This window comes from Phyllopteryx taeniolatus, chromosome 20 (genome assembly GCF_024500385.1).
Source record: "Phyllopteryx taeniolatus isolate TA_2022b chromosome 20, UOR_Ptae_1.2, whole genome shotgun sequence".
In the NCBI taxonomy this organism is placed as follows: Eukaryota; Metazoa; Chordata; class Actinopteri; order Syngnathiformes; family Syngnathidae; genus Phyllopteryx; species Phyllopteryx taeniolatus.
In genome coordinates this window covers 8,007,264-8,021,372 of record NC_084521.1, presented here as the reverse complement: position 1 = coordinate 8,021,372, position 14,109 = coordinate 8,007,264, and the positions used below count along the sequence as shown (strand labels likewise).

The 14,109-nt window shown below is 40.2% G+C and overlaps 2 gene segments (V, D, J or C); one reads left to right on the top strand and one right to left on the bottom strand.

The window, feature by feature from the left end:
• Positions 1–8,239: 8,239 nt before the first annotated feature.
• LOC133470469 (Ig kappa chain V region 3547-like) lies at positions 8,240–9,137 on the bottom strand. The segment is given in 2 exon segments: positions 8,240–8,858; positions 9,029–9,137. Coding segments are annotated over 2 exon segments (360 nt in total).
• Positions 9,138–10,144: 1,007 nt separating this feature from the next.
• On the top strand, positions 10,145–11,563 carry LOC133470557 (Ig kappa-b4 chain C region-like; the record flags this gene model as incomplete). The annotated part of the segment is given in 2 exon segments: positions 10,145–10,361; positions 11,155–11,563. Coding segments are annotated over 2 exon segments (549 nt in total), but the record flags the coding sequence as incomplete, so codon positions are not given.
• Positions 11,564–14,109: the final 2,546 nt, after the last annotated feature.

Sequence of the window (14,109 nt, the reverse complement as noted above, 5' to 3'; positions counted from 1 at the left end):
TTAAAAACACTGACGCTACATAGAGCAATTGCACAGAATACAAGGACACCAAGTCAGGAATTGACTGGATAAAAACTGAACTGAAACACAGAATTGAGAGACAACAGGATAAGAATAACATCCATCCATTTTCTGAGCCGCTTCTCTTCACGAGGGTCGCGGGCGTGCTGGAGCCTAGCCCAGCTGTCATCGGGCAGGAGGCGGGGTACACCCTGAACTGGTTGAACTGTAAAAGTTATACAAATTGCACAAAGACTGATTTAAAAAAACGGTCAATGACGGAAGAAATTGTAAGGGGTGCCACAGGATATACTAATACAGCGGAGAAAAAACATGCAGACTAAAGTCCTTCAAATCCTGGTTAACTTTAAAAGACACATTTTGTAGGCCTCAAAAATGCGACATGCCCGGGGAAATAAAAAAGACGTCCAACCATCTTAGCCCCCTACCAAGGTGAAACTGTTTTGATCCTTGCTTGTGCTGTTGACTATAAAATCACCTTTCTCCACAGGAGGTTATGCCCTTCTATAGCATTTCCCATCTTCACAGCAAAGCTACTTGCAAGGCCATGGGAAGCCTGCCCATGGATGCCTGCGGCCCGATTGGGTTTATACTTCCTTTTTTTTGTGCAGACCACAACAAAATAAGATGTGATATGTGCTCATTTGTGAGCCTCAGTGTTGCTGGCAGGCACAGTTTAAGCCTTGAACCAACCAAGCAAGCAAGCTGTGTTTACTGAACAAATGTTTATCATGAAAGTGAAAGCCACCCCCAAATGTATCAAAATTGGCTTTTATGAAAAATGAGCCACTAGGAATCAAAATAGGTTTTTACTGTTTTCCCTTTCTATTTTTTTAAAATAAATATTTTTACATTTTGTAAATAATGTACTCTTGAGTAATCATATCCATGCCGCACAGCCTTTTTAACAAACCTCCCTTCACGTAGAATCAGGTTCGAAGGGTTTGAAGGAATTCAATCTGAGACTTAGGAAAGCGGCCCCTAGGAAAATGCAGGGAAATGTAAGTCCTGAATTAAAAAAAAAATTAAATAAAAATGTCCATGACGAACCAACGATAAATATTCTGTCCTGAATCTCATGACAATGCCCATGACAGACCAAAGCTACAGAAAGAAGAAACAGAGCTGAGGTCTTGAATCTTAGATTAGCTCCCTTGGCTAGCAGAATGAGATAATTTTCTTTGTGGCTATAAAAAAAAAAGAAATAAATAAAAATAGTGTTGTATGCTTCACTGTATTTTGTCCTGATCTTGGAACTGAAGTATTCATTTATACTTTTTTTTTTTCAGTGTCCGATGACACGAATCCGAAAGTAAAGACAAGCTCCCATCTGAATACGTCTCACCTGTTCATTGAGCTGAGGTACAGCAACACATTTCATATACTTTCAGATTCCGTGGTTATTTCTGCTTTATTTATCTATTTTGTGTTATCCTCCAGTGGCTTTTGTGGAATAACTGCCAATGGGCACATATGGCCATGTTGAATTGATGATTAGCTGTGGGTAACTTCTGTAGGTGGACGGACCAGCAACCTAATACCCAGTCAAGGCAACAGACGTAACATGTCTTCAGGCTGTTGCACTGCATTACCGTCTGTGGAGAATCTGATATCAGTGGGTTCCTGCATGTGTGTCTGCTGTACTGTTGGTCTTCTTAAATATAAGTCTTAAATGCACGGTACACATTCAAGAATAATACTTTTTTTTCTTTCTTGTCTTACTGTGTAATTGGCAGCAGCAGGAAGTAACAAAGTACACAATATTATTTTTATTAAAAAAAAATTGTTTTTGTTTAAATTCACACTTCAATCTTGTCCCTGGGGGTTCATTCAGTCCTGTTTAACACATTACACCCCTGAAAAAAATTGGAATATTTCACAAATCACATGGTTCACAGGACGTTGCATCATTCAGATCTTCTGCAGGCCATGGGATGACCAAAAAGTAAGTTTACTCATTTATTACCCACACTATTTATTTGGTAATTGGCAAGTCTTCCATGGGCAATAATAAGAATCAAATCGAGGCTGTATCACAAACATTGTCAGTGTTTCACCTCCACACTGTCATACGAAGGCCTCTCACCTATCCAATATGTGTCGTCCTTGGAGCCATACGTGTTGCCTTAAACACTTGTGTGCCGGCGTGATTTCCCATGTGTGTAGAAGCAGACCGCAAAGCTACACAACACACAGCAGATGTCCAAACCCTCCAGCATTCTGCACAAAAGTCAGATCTTTTATAATATCTATTCTCTGCATTCGCCATTTCCATCCCAAATAATTTCAAGCACCATCCAAGCCACTGACTGGCCATTTTATCTCTATCTTAATCCAGTTTTATGAAGAGCAGCATCAGGAATCATTTCCTCAGCTGCTGCTCTGTTTGCACTTTTGCATCGATTCAATGTTTCTGTGGATTTATTAACTAATGGTGCATTCAGAGCAATAGCTGTCATTTCAAGATTTGTACAGATATGACCCAGGTGGAGTGGAGTGGCCCACATGCACTCGAAGCTTAATCAGAGACATTATGGATTGTAGAGGCTTTCCTAAATGAAGCCATTACATTCACCTGTGCGACACTGCTAAAGAGATGAGTTGCGGCTTTTTGTTTCTGTTCAAAACCCGGTTAAGAGACTTGCAAAATCTGCTCGCATTAATACATTTAATAATCAGCATCTGGTGTGAGTAAGATGGATATTATTGACATTTGTAATGTTTTTTTTTGTCACGCTATTAGATAAATATTGATTGAACTGCTCCAGATAATGTACGTGGCACAGTTGTTTGCTGTTATATTGCTTTTCTATGATGTTTTCAATAATAAGGACGAGATAGCGATGGTTTTAAGAAGTGGATTAAATTGGGTAAATCCCCCCCCTTAAAGCCCAGGTACTAAATGCATAGCGTACCACTGGCAAACCCTTTTAAATACAATGCAATACAGTCAATATTCACATTTGCAAAAATCTGCATATTGGCTGATTTTCTTTTTAAAAAATTTTAATTAAAAAAATATTTTTTTTTTGTAGAATAATATATAAAAAAAGAAATCACCTATAACCTGTTTTTGAGCTGTGGCTGAAGCCATATATAATACAAAAATATTTCTTTGGTGCCATCTGGTGGTATCTTGATGCCATGTTGAACTAGCGGGAGGATCATAATTTAGTCAGGCCATACATAGCCTTGTTTAAAAGAAAGAATTGCTTTGCTGCCATCTTATATATATTATTTTGAAATGAATTTTCAGCGAAACATAAGAATGGTGTTGAGGGTTCCGATCTCTCAACATTGCTTCGTTTGGTGAAATCCAACATCTGTTAGCGGTTCATTTAGAAGGCACAAAATTGATTTTCATTGCCAAAAACTTGGCAGTGTTCTAGCTAATTTGTGCATGTACTTACACCACTATCTCCTGAGATGCATTTAACTTCACATCCTGTGGTCATATTTTGCTATAAGGGTAAATTGTCGTACTGAAACATGGCTATAAACACCAAGAGACTATGTTTGTGTTTAATTGATGCCTTCTTTTCAAGTACCCTGAGGCAATTTGTTTTTTCTTCCTGGCTGAGGAGAAAGATCATACAACGCTGCACCTGCTGATAGAATATTAAGGAGGTCTGAGGATGACCAATACACTGTTGGTCAAGTTTGTTTCTGTGTTTGTGTCCGCTGCATGGGCTGCATGCCGCACATTAAGAGAGAAAGTAATTTCAATGGGAGAGGACATTGAGCCTGTTGTGACCCTCCAAAAAGGTCCAAAAGGCTTCAAAATACTGTGTTTTATTTTATGTTTATCCTTGGGGTGTTGTTTATTGTCCAAAAGTGTGTGCAAATAGACATTTTTACTGTCAGAACAGCCCAGCGGGGGAAGGGCTAAAAGCCCTATGCAGACTTCCATTTGCATAGAGCAAGTCCAAGGTTTTATTTGCCAAACTGAGTAAATGTGGGGTGGGTGGAGGACGGCGACGTATGATTGAAGTGTTCGGGGATGAGAAGAAATCCCAGCGCGTGCGACGTCTTCAGCTGTAAGGATGTATTATCTCACAGACTGCAGTGACATCGGCATATTAGATTACGAGAACAGGTGGAAACGAAAACCTAATGAGCAAAACAAGACATGAATATAGGTCACAAGAAAACATGAAACAAAACCAAATATATTCAAAACCACAAAAACAGGGATCATGACAACTACTGCTTTAGCGTCAGTTATTGATCGACTTTGTCGCTGCCCCCTGCAGTTAATGCAGTGAGGTAAAATCACCCGTTTCCCGTGTTTGTCACATGAATCCGCATACAGCGGATTAACAGCTTGAAGTTCTTTTGCGAAGAATTGTTCACTATCTGCCAAAAATCTGCTTGTTGTGAAGTGACTTGCAACTATAGAGTGGCCGCATGTATCTCAAATTTTTGCTCACAAGTCAAAGCAAAAAAATTGGATGAATGACGGCTCTAATCTTGAAAAACTTGAACGCATTCGAGTCGAGTCCCTCCTTTCTCAAGGTACCTCTGTACTCGATTTTCGCTACTCGAGGCAGGGCTCGGACCCTCTATAGCTCGCTGTTCACGATATTTCGCTCATTAGGTTGTCGAAACAACTTGTCTTATTACAGGAAAATAAGTGCAACTTTTGTCCCGTTATAAACACTGCGTCAAAAGCACGTTGTCATTGGTTAATTAGCTTCACACTTTTACTAATACAGAACACAAACATTCCTAAAGTAGCGATACAAGGAGACGGTGTGCTTCTTTTTTTTCCTGGGCAACCCCCACACACCATCACCAGTCTTGGCAGCGATCGAGAATGGCTTTGACACAGAAGTAGACATCTCAATCAGGGCAGAGAGCTTCATCACACATCTCCTCGGGGATATAATCAGTCCTTCTCCAATTTGGCATAAGCTGCTTATCGTGCTACCGGGACCAATGACCAACGACTTTTATGGTCTGGGCCACTGACAAATGGAGAGATATTCCCCATCTGCCTACTAGTGTCTTTTCACAATCGTGCTGATAAACAGTTGTGAGCATCAGGGTTGAGGCCCTTTATAATTACTTCTCCAGTCATGATTCTATTTCACCTGGTATAATGGATCAATATCGCAAAATATTGATGACTTACAAAGTCGCTTAATCTCACTTGATGCTACCTCCAATATGGGAGCAATGTAGGAGGTCTTTATGTGGAAGAACAATGGGCTACAGAAACTACACTACAACTTCACTACCACATGAAAATATAGTTGCGGTAACTCGGCATTTGTGTCCGCCTTGTTGCTTGTGTGATTTAGTAATTTCCCCATTGAAAAGAATTAAAATGGCATTAATTCATTCCAACCTCCTAAAAATTTTTTTTTCTTTTCTAAATAGCAATCTATAATATTGTACTTTACAAAAACAAAGTAACGACATAATTAAATAAAATGTAAAGATTTATACAGTTTTTGTCACAATGCAATTGACATGGTGCTGCTCCTTCCGCATATTACAGACAAGTCGATATATAACTTTACACGGTGAAAGTCCTCAGTCAGTTGCTGTTATACAAAACACACACACATGAAACTGAAATGAAAGTTAAACATGGAGCTTAGTTAGTTTGTATACATTGAAAATTTGAGCTTATTTAAGATTTCAAATTATGTCAAATGTCTGCTTCAGTACCAATTCAGTAGCTTGATGCTGGTTGTGCTTGACGACCAGTCATGCTTGTCATCCAGAATGTCTTCTGCTTTCTGCCCCTTCCACATTCTGCAGGCCACTTTCACTTCTCTCTAAGCCCGTGGAGGTTTTTATACACCTTTGAATCACAGTGTGTACCTTCCACTGCCGTGATAGCCGAGACAGTAGTAATCAGTCACGTCTTTTGCCTGGACACCACTGATGATCAGAGTGCAGTCAGAGCCAGATGGCGTGCCGCTGAATCGAGATGGCGTGCCAGAGAAGCGACTGGATTCATTGTAGATGAGAGGTTTGGGACTAACTAACAAAAAGTGTTTGAAACGGTGTGTCTATATAGATTAACATGCCCGAACCATGACCTAAGAGCCATTGAAAGCACGTCTAATAGAAAAAACTGGTCCTGTCCTGTTCCACACAGCGGGTGAGGTGCGTCGGCCCACCCTGACCGTCTTCCCTCCCTCCAAAGAGCAGCTGCAGACGGGCAAAGCCACAGCCGTGTGCGCGGCCAGCGGGGGCTTCCTGGAACCTGAGCTGGAAGGTGGGCGGCATCCCCGAAACCTCCGGGGTGTCAGACAGCCCCCCGGGAGAGGCGGGCGAGGACGGCCTCTACAGCTGGACCAGCACCTTGAGCCTCCCTGCAGACCAGTGGAGCAAGGCCCAATCGGTGAGCTGCCAGGTCAGCCTAGGCGGACAGAACCCTGTCTCACAAACACTGCCGGACCCGGGACGCTGCTCAGAGTAGAGCCTGAGTCGGACTCCAAGCCCAAGCCTACATTGTTGCAAAGTTGAAGTATTATGAAATAAAATGTATGAAAATCACCAGTCTGTGTGGCAGCTGCTTATTGGACAAGGGAACACATAAGATGAACTCCTCACTGCTCACTTTGAGGGCATATTGTGATATGTAGCCTAGATATAGTTTGTGCTTGAATAAAATTAAATAAGATGGATTATATCCACACATTTATGGTGACATGTACATATACTGTAGTCTGCACTTGAAGAGACAAAATATTAAAACTCATTCACTGCCATTGACGGCTGTTGAATTCAAATATCCATGTTATCCATGGAGGACTGGAAAGAATATGATTAGTATCTTAAAATAGTTTTAAAATAGTTTAAAATCTTTAAATTAAAAGTAATACAATACAAATATAGTTTGCTCTCAATTCAATTTTGTTAGTTTAATTAAAAACAATGACACTGTATATAGAGCTGGTGCTTTCATATTTATAGTAAACTTATTGTGATATAAACCGGAAATGTAATTTGGACTAAAAATTAAATCAACACTTCAATATACGAATATAATTATAAACTATGGATTTATTCATTCATTCATCTTCAGTTCCGCTTATCCTCACTCGAGTCGCGGGCGTGCTGCAGCCTATCCCAGCTATCTTCGGGCGACTATGGAATTATAATTTCAAAAATATATTTTGTTCTTGAGTAAAAGATAAAGAATAATGAGCACATTTACAATGACATAATATACAGTACGTTGCTAAAATAAAAACAATTATAATAATCACATTTATGGAAAAATATTTGTATTTTACATATGTTTTTACATATACATATATTTTGCACTTTTATACTATGTTATTGTTATCTTAATATAGTTTACTCTTTAATAATAAAAATGTATTAAACAAAAAAGAAAAGCACAGCAAAGCAAAGCAAAGCACATTTATTTATATAGCGCATTTCATACACAAGGTCACTCAATGTGCTTTACATGATTAAAAGCATTAAAAAACAAAAACAAAATAGCTTATAAACATTTAAAACAGAGAAAAGAATTAAATAAAAACTACAAATATTAAAATTTAAATTAATAAAATGTGTTGTGTGAAAGTCTTCACTAATAATTACACACGTAAATGTAATTAAAAATGATATATATATATATATATATATATATATATATATATATATATATATATATATATATATGTAAGAATAATGACCTCACTTATAATGACATCTTGATAAAGTTTTCTCTTTAATGAGATGAAAAAATATACATTAACAACAGATTTGCGAAAAAATACAAATCTTGAAACTAAAAAATTAAAAACATTTTCCTCTCAAAGACTATGTTCACTAAAATGTAATTAAGTTTAAAATAATGACATATAGATTTGATGCTTTAATATTTACATATTTTGTAAGTTTGCACTCTAAATTAAATTAATATATACATAGCAATAAAATGATAAATGTATAATTTTATAAATACAGTTTCACACTTGAGTGAAAGAAAAACATTAATAACTACACACTTATAAGATCCTAATATTGTTCACTGCTTAATAAAAATAAAAAAATAATGATGATAAACACAGATTTATAAAATTAGAAATATTTAAATTAATTAATTAATAAATACACAGTTTGCTCTCAAAATTAGGATAATTTAATGTTTACAAATAATATAATTACATCATAAGTAAAGATATACTATATAGTTTGCACTTTAATGAATTGTTTCAATGATAATAACCACACATTCATTGTGACACATAAATGTAGTTTATTATGTAGGTTAAATAAAATTAATACATAATTTAAGTAAAATAACTAAATAAATAAATATATTTTGTCCCGGAGAAAAATAAATAATAACCACTCATTCATATAAAAAAATACAAATATTGTAACTAGAAAGAATAATATGAATATAATGTTTTCAGTCAGCTTGAGTGATTCATTAGCTTGACGACCAGTCATGCTCATCATTCAGTGTCTTCTGCTTTCCCCTTGCCACATTCTGCAGGCTGCTTTCACTTCGCTCAAAGTCGAAAGAGGTTTTTGTACGGCTCTGAATCACCGTGTGTACCTTCCACTGCCGTGAAAGCCGAGACAATAGTAATCAGCCACGTCTTCTGCCTGGACACCACTGATGGTCAGAGTGTAGTCAGAGCCAGATCGCGTGCCGCTGAATCGAGATGGCGTGCCAGAGAAGCGATCGGATACATCGTAGATGAGCAGTTTGGGAGCCTGCCCAGGTTTCAATTGGTACCAACTGAGATCGCTCCCAATGTCTGAACTTCCTGTGGCGCCAATGGTCAACGTCCCTCCAAGAGAGACGGACTTCATTCTGTCCGTCTGCCTCAGGAAATCAGCGGCAGAAGATCCTGAAATGAGACAGTGATGAATGAGAGAAAACCTCCACCGTGACATGACACAAGTTTCATACTGTTATTTTCTCCTACATCTTTTGGAATTGACTGCTGATACACCTGATAGAATGTGAAACACCACACGCAAATATTCTGCTCAGACACCAAGTTTCAAAGAGTCTCACCCGGAATCAGTAGAGCCCAAAGGACGAGTGCGAGTACGGGCGACCGCATCCTGACTCGGTTTACAAGAGGAGTTTGTGTGAAAAGATTCGTGCAGACTTATGAATAAGCGGCTGAGCGGCGAAGCGCAGAAGCTCATGCAAATAAAGCTGCAAGCGCACCTGTCTTTGTGAAAGTGAGAGGTCATCGCTTCCTGTTTTTTGACTCTGGACTCTTCCACACCTGTCTGAGGGCATTACTGTATTTAAGTTAACATATTTAGTGCCCTTTTTGTCATTTGAAACAGGATGGTTGGAGCTGCAATTTCAACCCAGAACCTTTCGAGCTGAGAGGCAGACATGCTAACCACAAAGAAACCCGGGTTTCATCGAAAACCGAGGACCTCAAAATGTTGCCCAAACAAAAATGGCTTTCATCAGATGGGGAAAAAAGGAAGGTTTCAGACTTCTCAAGTCAATTTCCAATTTTCAATGTATTTTACCTGCTAAGGAGTTGACTTGCGAAGTTAAGAACCCCACAAAACCATCCATCCATCCATCCTTTCCTATAACACTTATCCTCATTCATCAGCGGCAAGAAGTGGACAGTTTCAGACTTTCCAAGTGAATCCCCAGACTCAAATCTGAGGGAGCATGCATTTTATCTGTTAAAGAGGAGACTTGAAAGGAGTAAGCCCTCATAAACAATCCATCGCTTGAGGCGGATGTGCAGGTTTTAGATTTGTCAAGTCAATGTCCAGACTTAAAACCAACACGGCATGCATTTTACCCATTAAAGAGGAGAGTTAAAGCGAGTAACATCCAAAACAATCCATCCATTCATTCTCTATTCTCCTCATTACTGAGGCGGGTGACACACATTTCCACCTATGGTCAATTTATTGGCTTCAATAAACCTAACATGAATGTTTTTGGGATGAGTTTATGTGAAAAGAGTGGTGCAGACATAAAGAAACTGCAAAGCGCAGAGGCTCATGCAAATTAAATCTGTGAGTGCACCTGCCTTTGTGAAAGTGAGAGGTCCCGCCCTTCCTGTTTTTTGGACTCTTTGTACTCGTCCACATCAGTGAGGGCATCAGTATGCTTTATTATTGTATTTAGCAGAAATGTATGTTGTGACTCTTGGAGTCTTCCACATCTGTATCGAGTGGTAACAATCCCAAAAGGACTCATGCAGTGGCCTCGACTGACTGGACATGCATTTGTGGAAAGAAACCGTCAGCGACACCAGTGGAGCTTTGCTCGTTGACAGTCAACGAGGTTTTTGTACGGCCCCTTCACCGTTTTGCATCACTGTGGTGGAGTTTCGGCGGAGGAACCAAACTCGTCCTCGGCTGTAAGTAACAGACTTTTCATTACTATTGCTATTATCATATATTGTTTTGCACCAAAAAAATATTTTCAATCATTATGCGTTCGCTGTTTTCGACGTTTAAAAACGCCCACATTTCTCAACTAATTCTAAGGTCAAAATTTTCAGGTCATTCGGGACATCCGTGCTTTCATTTTTCACACTCCTCAATTGTTTACTTTGCTCGCAATTCAGTATTTTTCCAGATAAAAAAAAAACATTCATATTAATGGAAATATCTCATAAATTCACCGCAAGTTAAACATTTCTCAACGGATTTAAACCATCCAACGCCGAATTGTGAAGCTCATTCGGGAGTTTTGTGCTACTCACACAAAAATCGACATTCTATATTATATTAGCTGCTAACGGCTAGTTTAAATTTTTTGGTGGTGGGCTTGTTGCCATAGGTAGCATGAGCCAGCTAACATTATCTTGCTTAAAACAATCAAACTAACAAACAAATTATCATTATTTAAAATTTTTACAAAACACAAATGCTCAGATGCGTATGGGGTAAAAACAAAAATCAACATTACCTACTAATGGTTTATCAATGTTTGGCTATGTATACAATGCAACGATGTATTATTATTATTGGTGTTATTTTGCATTTGGGCGCATGTTGCCCCCCCCCCCCCATGTAAAATCAACTAACAAAAAGTGTTTAAAACGGTGTGTCTATATAGATTAACATGCCCGAACCATGACCTAAGAGCCATTGAAAGCATGTCTAATAGAAAAAACTGGTCCTGTCCTGTTCTGTCCCCCCACACAGCGGGTGAGGTGCGTCGGCCCACCCTGACCGTCTTTCCTCCCTCCAAAGAGCAGCTGCAGACGGGCAAAGCCACAGCCGTGTGCGTGGCCAGCGGGGGCTTCCCCGCTTCCTGGAACCTGAGCTGGAAGGTGGGCGGCACCCCCGAAACTTCTGGGGTGTCGGACAGCCTCCCGGGAGAGGCGGGCGAGGACGGCCTCTACAGCTGGACCAGCACCTTGAGCCTCCCTGCAGACCAGTGGAGCAAGGCCCAATCGGTGAGCTGCCAGGCCAGCCTAGGCGGACAGAACCCTGTCACACAAACCCTGCCGGACCCGGGACGCTGCTCAGAGTAGAGCCTGAGTCGGACTCCAACCCCAAGCCTACATTGTTGCAAAGTTGAAGCATTATGAAATAAAATGTATGAATATCACCAGTCTGTGTGGCAGCTGCTTATTGGACAAGGGAACACAAAAGATGAACTCCTCACTGCTCACTTTGAGGGCATATTGTGATATGTAGCCTAGATATAGTTTGTGCTTGAATAAAATTAAATAAGATGGATTATATCCACACATTTATGGTGACATGTACATATACTGTAGTCTGCACTTGAAGAGACAAAATATTAAAACTCATTCACTGCCATTGACGGCTGTTGAATTCAAATATCCATGTTATCCATGGAGGACTGGAAAGAATATGATTAGTATCTTAAAATAGTTTTAAAATAGTTTAAAATCTTTAAATTAAAAGTAATACAATACAAATATAGTTTGCTCTCAATTCAATTTTGTTAGTTTAATTAAAAACAATGACACTGTATATAGAGCTGGTGCTTTCATATTTATAGTAAACTTATTGTGATATAAACCGGAAATGTAATTTGGACTAAAAATTAAATCAACACTTCAATATACGAATATAATTATAAACTATGGATTTATTCATTCATTCATCTTCCGTTCCGCTTATCCTCACTCGAGTCGCGGGCGTGCTGCAGCCTATCCCAGCTATCTTCGGGCGACTATCTTCTTCTTCTTTCTTCTTTTCCTTTCGGCTTGTCCCGTTAGGGGTCGCCACAGCGCGTCATCCTTTTCCATGAGAACCTATCTCCTGCATCCTCCTCTCGAACACCAACTGCCCTCATGTCTTCCCTCACGACATCCATCAACCTTCTCTTTGGTCTTCCTCTAGCTCTCTTGCCTGGCAGCTCCATCCTCATCATCCTTCTACAAATATACTCACTCTCTCTCCTCTGGACGTGTCCAAACCATTGAAGTCTGCTCTCTCTAACTTTGTCTCCAAAACATCGAACCTTGGCTGTCCCTCTGATGAGCTCATTTCTAATTTTATCCAACCTGGTCACTCCGAGAGCGAACCTCAACATCTTCATTTCCGCCACCTCCAGCTCTGCTTCCTTTTTTCTCTTCAGTGCCACTGTCTCTAATCCATACATCATGGCTGGCCTCACCACTGTTTTATAAACTTTGCATTTTTTATAAACATTTCCACACTCACCATTGCTCTGGACGGTTGACCCCAAGTATTTAAAGTCCTCCACCCTTGCCATCTCTTCTCCCTGTAGCCTCATTCTTCCCCCACCACCCCTCTCATTCATGCACATATATTCTGTTTTACTTCGGCTAATCTTCATTCCTCTTCTTTCCAGTGCATGCCTCCATCTTTCTAACTGTTCCTCCAGCTGCTCCCTGCTTTCACTGCAGATCACAATGTCATCTGCAAACATCATGGTCCACGGTGATTCCAGTCTAACCTCATCTGTCAGCCTATCCATCACCACTGCAAAAAGGAAGGGGCTCAGGGCTGATCCCTGATGCAGTCCCACGTCCACCTTAAATTCTTCTGTCACACCGACAGCACACCTCACCGCTGTTCTGGTGCCCTCGTACATGTCCTGTATTATTCTAACATACTTCTCTGCCACTCCAGACTTCCGCATGCAGTACCACAGTTCCTCTCTGGGTACTCTGTCATAGGCTTTCTCTAGATCTACAAAGACACAATGTAGCTCCTTCTGACCTTCTCTGTACTTTTCCATCAACATCCTCAAGGCAAATAATGCATCTGTGGTACTCTTTCTAGGCATGAAACCATACTGTTGCTCGCAAATACTCACTTCTGTCCTGAGTCTAGCCTCCACTACTCTTTCCCATAACTTCATTGTGTGGCTCATCAACTTTATTCCTCTATAGTTGCCACAGGTCTGCACATCACCTTTGTTCTTAAAAATGGGCACCAGTACACTTTTCCTCCATTCCTCAGGCATCTTCTCACGCACTAGAATTCTATTGAACAAGCTGGTCAAAAACTCCACAGCCACCTCTCCTAGATGCTTCCATACCTCCACAGGAATGTCATCAGGACCAACTGCCTTTCCATTTTTCATTCTCTTTAATGCCTTTCTAACTTCCCCCTTACTAATCATTGCCACTTCCTGGTCCACCACACTTGCCTCTTCTACTCTCCCTTCTCTATCATTTTCCTCATTCATCAACTCCTCGAAGTATTCTTTCCATCTACCTAGCACACTGCTGGCACCAGTCAACATATTTCCATCTCTATCCTTAATCACCCTAACCTGCTGCACATCCTTCCCATATCTATCCCTCTGTCTGGCCAGCCTGTATAGATCCTTTTCTCCTTCTTTAGTGTCCAACCTGCCATACATGTCATCATATGCCTCTTGTTTTGCCTTTGCCACCTCTACCTTTGCCCTGTGTCGCATCTCAATGTATTCCTTTCGCCTCTCCTCGGTCCTCTCAGTGTCCCACTTCTTCTTAGCTAACCGTTTTCCTTGTATGATTTCCTGTACTGTGAGGTTCCACCACCAAGTCTCCTTCTCTCCTTTCCTGCCAGAAGATACACCAAGTACTCTCCTGCCTGCTTCTCTGATCACCTTGGCTGCAGTGGTCCAGTCTTCTGGAAGCTCTTCCCGTCCACCGAGAGCCTGTATCA